Source organism: Mustela putorius, unplaced genomic scaffold (genome assembly GCF_011764305.1).
Source record: "Mustela putorius furo isolate JIRA1106 unplaced genomic scaffold, ASM1176430v1.1 tig00001419_pilon_pilon_pilon, whole genome shotgun sequence".
Taxonomy (NCBI): Eukaryota; Metazoa; Chordata; class Mammalia; order Carnivora; family Mustelidae; genus Mustela; species Mustela putorius.
The window spans coordinates 896,550-902,647 of record NW_025421736.1 but is presented as its reverse complement, the minus strand read 5'-3'; the positions used below and the strand labels follow the sequence as shown (position 1 = coordinate 902,647).

General features: G+C 61.1%; 1 protein-coding gene across 1 annotated transcript in view; it reads right to left on the bottom strand.

The window, feature by feature from the left end:
* Positions 1–2,101: 2,101 nt before the first annotated feature.
* The window catches only part of BRD1 (bromodomain containing 1), a 40,909-nt gene continuing 36,912 nt past the window's right edge, over positions 2,102–6,098 (bottom strand). The window contains 6 exon segments of the mRNA XM_004775434.3: positions 2,102–3,530; positions 4,371–4,525; positions 4,797–4,906; positions 5,374–5,501; positions 5,870–5,951; positions 5,954–6,004. Of these exon segments, the coding sequence (XP_004775491.2) occupies positions 3,347–3,530; positions 4,371–4,525; positions 4,797–4,906; positions 5,374–5,501; positions 5,870–5,951; positions 5,954–6,004 (710 nt within the window). The 3' untranslated portion in view covers positions 2,102–3,346.

Genomic DNA, 6,098 nt, shown 5'->3' with positions numbered 1-6,098 from the left:
CGCTCGGCTCGTCTGGTCGGGACTCTTCTCCCCGTCCCTGCCCCTTCCCCCCAAATAGATACATCTTTTAAGAAAAAAAAGAAGAAGAAGAAGAAGACGACGACTTGTAAAGCTTCATGTGTAAGGAAAGCCCTTTTCTGCGGCTTGGGTTGGAAACGGTCTTTTGACACTAACAGATCTGAGGACATGCACGCACAAACTTTTAAATTTTATCCTGTTAAATACATTACTATTTTCTGCTATAGTCTCCAGAAGTGTAGTCACATTTGTAAAGGGCAACCCCACTTCTGTGGCCATAAATGATCATTTCATGTTTTCCTGGAATTTTCATTATTTCACTTTCACCCATGTGAAATACACCTATCAAGAAAAATAACTGTGGCCTTAAAAGGGTATAAATGTGTGTTTCTGCCACACAAGTAAATCAATCCTCAGGAAAGCTGTGTGGCTCCGAGACCGGCTTACTCTCCCCCACGGCTCTCGCTATCTCCACCACACGAAACAGCTGCTGCGGCCCCAGCCACCACGTCCACATTCCAGCCAACAGAGAAGAAAAAACAGCAGGAAAGAGCTCTCCTCCCTGAGGGCGCTTCCCTGAAGGGTCACTTCCCATTACGTCCCATGGGTCGGGTCTGCTGGCCTCGCCCGGCTACACGGGCCCCTCTGAGGGCGAGGGGGCAAGGCGGGGCGGCGGTGGTGGTGCGGATCTGCGGGAGTCTGGGCCACAAGCACTCCTGGGAAGGAGAGCCTGCTCTCGCCAAGGCGGTGATCCCAGAGCACATGAACCTGGGCGGTGTGAGGCCCTAGAGAGGGCATTAGCAGGAAGGGACACAGGGTCCCCGTCTGTCATGGGGAGACCACGAACTCTGCCAACTGAGAGCAGGAGCGAGAAGGCCCGGCCAGCGTGGCGGGCATGCAGGGGCCCTGAGCTGAGCCACACCATGAGCGCCGCCCACACCTCGGACACCAGAGGAGCCAGGCTATGGTTCTGCCCCTTCGTGCTCCGAGCAGAGCCTCACCGCCTGGAGCAGAGACACTGAGCGGGTCCAAGCCTGAGTCCCCAGGCCCCGTGTCCCCCAGGGTCCCCCGGGCAGCCCAGAGACCACAGAATCCCGGCCCCAGATAACCTACAAGTATAGCAGGAGAGAAGGCTAGCGGGGCTGACCCAGAGCACGAGGCCGGTGCCTGCCGTCCAGCGGGGCTGACCCAGAGCAGGAGGTCGGAGCCTGCCATCCAGCGGGGTGACCCAGAGCACGAGGTCGGAGCCTGCCGTCCAGCGGGGTGACCCAGAGCACGAGGTCGGAGCCTGCCGTCCAGCGGGGCTGACCCTGCCGTCCGTCCCAGGCCGCCCGGCTCCGACCACCAAGGGTCCCCCCGCTGGCGCTGGGCCCTTGCACCCCCACCCCTCCCAGCAGCTCCCCTCCTGGGATGCTGACTTCTGGTGCTGATGCCAAAAACCTAGACAAACAGGGACCATTTTCCGCCCCTTCCGGTGGCTGCGGAGTGGGTTGCCCCCGGGAGGTGACCCAGCAGAGCCCCGAGGTGCCAGCATGTACCAGCCCCTGCTGGGCAGGCGCCGCCCGTCCCACATCCCCCTCTCACCTTGCCTGGCCACAGCCCCGACCCCGACCCCAGCCCTGAGCCCTGAGCCTGGCGTGCCAGGCTGGCTTCTGAAGAACCCCGGAAAGCAGCACGTGGTGGGGTCCGGGGCAGGTCCCCGTGGGAGCCCCGCATGCCTGCAGCCTGTCCCAGGCGACTGGGAACACGCTGGGAGGCACGACTCCACTCCAATGGACGCCACGAACGGAAAGTTCACTCTGCGCAGACCCCGACAGCACCTTCTTCCAGCCTTCGGTGTGACCGTGACCACGACCCTGACCGTGAGCAGTGGACCGTGGTGGGAGGGGCCACCAGCCGCCCTCCCCAGCAATCTCGGCTGCCGCCCCAGCAGGAAGCTGGGGGGGGGGGGGTGCCTGGGTGCAGCCCCCGCTCTGTTCGCAGACTGCAGCCCGCGTCGGGCCCACCGTGACCCCCCCCCCGCCACCAGCAGCCCCCCGCCGAGGGCCACAGTGGATAAAAAGCGTCCGTCAGACACAGGACAAGCTATCAAAGGAAGACATTTTATTTTCAAGTTTCTATGGAGATGTTACAAACAATGGAGACTGAAGGGGAAAAAGAAAAAACATTTAAAAATTTTAAAACTACCACTTTAAAATAAAAATATGATTAGGTAAAATAATAAATAATGCCATCCCGTGACAACTTTAAGAGGAAGGCATGTCGCGTGCCTCGATGAGCCGGCGGGGACAGGCTGGCACGCGCCCGCCCAGCGCCCTAGAGAGGGAGGAATGAAGTGGCCACACCGTCCAAATCTTGACTTTATTTTTTAATATAAAAACCGCAGTTCTGGAGACCCACCCTACCCTTTCCCCTAACATAATGCTTTACCTCTTAAAAATAAAAATAAAGTACTAATTCTATATACATCACATGTACCATACAAAATGTATCCAAAGTTTCTATTGCTACCAAAGTGTTCTAAATTAAAACAAGTTACAGAAAGCCCCTCGTTGTAAACAAAAGATTACAAGTTACAAAATCAAAGAACACACAGCCAGAGTCATTTACACAACAACCAACACATCCGGCTCCCAAAGCAAGTTGAATTTTTATGTGCTTGTATAAAAATGCATATCAATATACTTCTGCAAATTTATCTTTCATTATAAAGCGAATGAGTACACTTTCTACAATAAATATCCCGCTGGGAGGCACACCCGTGGACAGGCGAGGGCAGGCGGCAGAGGCTGGAGGCCGGCGAGGCCGGCGAGGACGCGACACCCAGAGGACGCGCCCGCCCCGGCCCTCACGGGGGACGGCGGAGTGTTTTTGGTGATTTGCAAGTGATGTACATAAACTTATTCTCCACCTCTTTCCACAAAGTACCATCAAAATAATGTCATTTTCTTTCTTAAAATACACATTTGTCATTGTAAATTTACATCCCGTCTTATTAAATAGTGGTACTCCGTGTAAAGAGTATGATTTACAAAATTATTAAACATTCAAAAGTCTTTAAAAAAAAGCTACAGGTCAGAGAAAGTGACGTGAGCAGCGGCCTCCAGCCGGACGCGCGGCGGCACAGACGAGCCGGAGGACGCAGCCGCGCCGTTCAGAGCGCCCAGACGGGGATGTTCCCAGAGAACTTGGAAATAAAACCGGCCCTCCGCGCGGAGGACGAAGGAAAGAACCAGGCCGAGAGATCAGAATAAGTTAAGTCTGGAACAATATACACGCATGTACAACTTATCCACACTATGGACAAGGCCACGCGAAGGCGGGCGGGTCAGTCGATGTCACTGAGGTCGCTGGTGGGCTCCCCATGCACGCGGCTCAGGTGGCTCATGGCGCGGTCGAAGGCGACCCTCACGGCCTTCCTGATGCTGGAGTTCCGCCCCTCCATCATCTTCAGTTTGTCTATGGTCTCGTCCATGCCCAGGGGGACCATCTTGGACTTGGGGAGCCACTGCCTTTTTAAGAGAGAGAAGAGGGAGCGGTAAGGGCCGCCCACAGGGAACCAGCAGCTCCGAGCTCCTGGACTGGCGGGCATGCGTGGTGGGCGCCAGGCGCTCCAGGGCCAGCCCGATCAGCCAGCCCTGACCAGCCCCGGGGCTGCGGGCGGGGGGCACGGCCTGACCCTCCTGTGAACCTGGGAGGGGCCGGGGGCTCAGGGACCGTGTGCAAATCAAGACTTCACCACGTCTCCTCCACGACACTTACCAAGGGGCCACTGCACCCTGGAGGCTGGCGGGAGACCAGCACAACCCATCAGCCGCCCTTACCTTACCTGAGTGGCCACCACGGGCACACACAGACCCTCCTTCGCACAGCGGGCAGGGGAGGGCAGGGCCACGCCAGGAGGGGCGGGCAGGTAGACCAGGCTGTGGGGCGGCCGCCCGGCCCTCTGACCAGACACGGCGGGCACAAGCCCCCACGTCTGACCAGGACCAGGTCACAGTGAGGAGAGGGACACGGGTGAGGAGCGCCCCGGCCGCCAGCAGCACACACAGCGCGATCGGTCTACACCCCTCCACTGGCCCCGCACGGCCCCTCCACACTAGGGAGCCCCTCGCCAGCACAGGGAGCTCTCGGCACGGAGACCACTAACGCGCACCCCATGTGTGCTCGGGGACAAGGGACCCGAGCACCGTGGGGGTTGTAGGACCCCAGGCCCAAGAGCACCGTGTAGACCCATACGAGAGGAAGTGACAGGGTCCGGTCAGCTGTCCCCCAGCAGGACCCTGGAGCACCGAACGGCGTGACAGCAAGCCCAAGGCCGGCCCCGGCGCGGGCCGCGCCCCTGCACTCACCAGCTTCTCTTGTTGTCGAAGAAGAGAACGAGGAACAACTTCTCGTCAGCCTTGGTCTGCATGTGCTCACCTATCTTCAGCACGTCCAGCGGCGGGGCCGGGATGGTGACCCCGTTGTGGTGGCCGGGCACACGCGGCATCTTGGGGTCAATGATCTGTCGAGGGAGGTCCCGTCTGAGGGCCCGTCTGCGGGCCCGTCTGCGGGCACGTCTGCCGCGGCCCCGGAACACACTGCTCCTTGACCCCGCACACACGTCCCCCGGCCGACGCTCAGGGGACACTTGTCCCGACAACAGCAGCGGCAAGGCCCCCAGACTCGGGGTTCAGGACCCCACAGCTCCCTGGCTCCCCAAAGGGCAGCCCCACGGACCCACACGACGCACAGCCCAGAGTCGTGGCCCCACAGCCCGCTGCCCCGAGGCTCACCAGGGCCGGATAGGAGGGGTAGCCACTGCACTTGGCCCACACGACTTTGAGAGGCTCGAGGACGGAGGCTGCAGCATCGGTTGAAATCCACATGCTGTTCTGACCGACCTCTGGGCAGAGAAAGGAAGGACGCGGGGCGTCATCGGGAGGGCCGGGCACCGGGCACGTCTCAGGCCAGCCCTGCAGGAGTCCCAATAGACCCACTCCCACCTGACCCCAAAGCCTGGCCCGGCCAGCACCTGCCCAGCAGGTCCCTCGCGCTCCACCAGATGCGGAAATGTGGGGAACCGGCAGGCCTGCGGTCCCCCACGTGTGGCTGCAAATGGCCACCGAGCCTAACGTCGGGGGCCTCCAGAGTCTCACAACCAGCGGACATTTTGACTGAGTACCCCCCACACGAAATGATAATGTGCAGGACAAAGCCGTCCCCGTGGTCCCCATGGCCCCCCTTGCCGTGAGCGGCAGCCGTCCCCATGCGCATGGAGCTCACAGTCCCCTGGGACGGAGGCCAGCTCGACCCCGCCCGGCAGAGCGGGCGGCCGCATCACGGCCCGCGGAGGACGGGGCGCGGACTCACCGGCGGCGATCCGGGCGGCCTTGGCGTAGTTCCCGTTCTCGATGCAGGAGATCAGCTCGCTGCGGTCCTCCAGCGTGTGCCTACGTACCAGCGCGGGCTTGCCCCGGCCACACCTGGGCGCGCTGAAGCTTCAGGAGGAAAAGCAAAGCTGCGTCAGGACGCGCTCCTTCTCCTGCACTCCATCTGCAGCCGGAGCCGGGCCCCAGAAGGCACCCGGGGCAGGTGCACCCAACAACCCGGAGCGTGGGGGGCCCCCCCGGGGCAGACGGGGGGTGCTGTGCTCGCCACCCTGCCCATGAGCGCACGACTTTGGAAGAAAAAGATAAAGAACAAGTGTAACCAGATCCAGAAACTGCCCGTTTTCCACCAACAGTTTCCCATCTCTGGTTCAGCTCCACGAGGCAGGTGGATCACAGGAGGTGCAAGCCCCAGGGGTGGGAGGGGGAGGGCGGGGCAGGGAAGGCGGGCGCAGGTCAGCAAGCGGGGCCGGGCCCACCTCGCGTCGCAGAGCGGGCTGCTGCTGGAGGCGATGCTAGACTCGGAGGCGCAGCGTCGTCGGGGCGCGGCTCTCTCCCCGGGGCGCTGCCCGGCTCCTGCGTGCTCTGTGCACCCCCAAAGCCATTGGTGAGACCTGCAACACAGGCCCAGGGGCACCTCAGTCCCACGCGCCGGACCACGCTGCGCAAGAGCGCTCCCGTCCGAGGCCACGCGGCATCCGGTGGCCC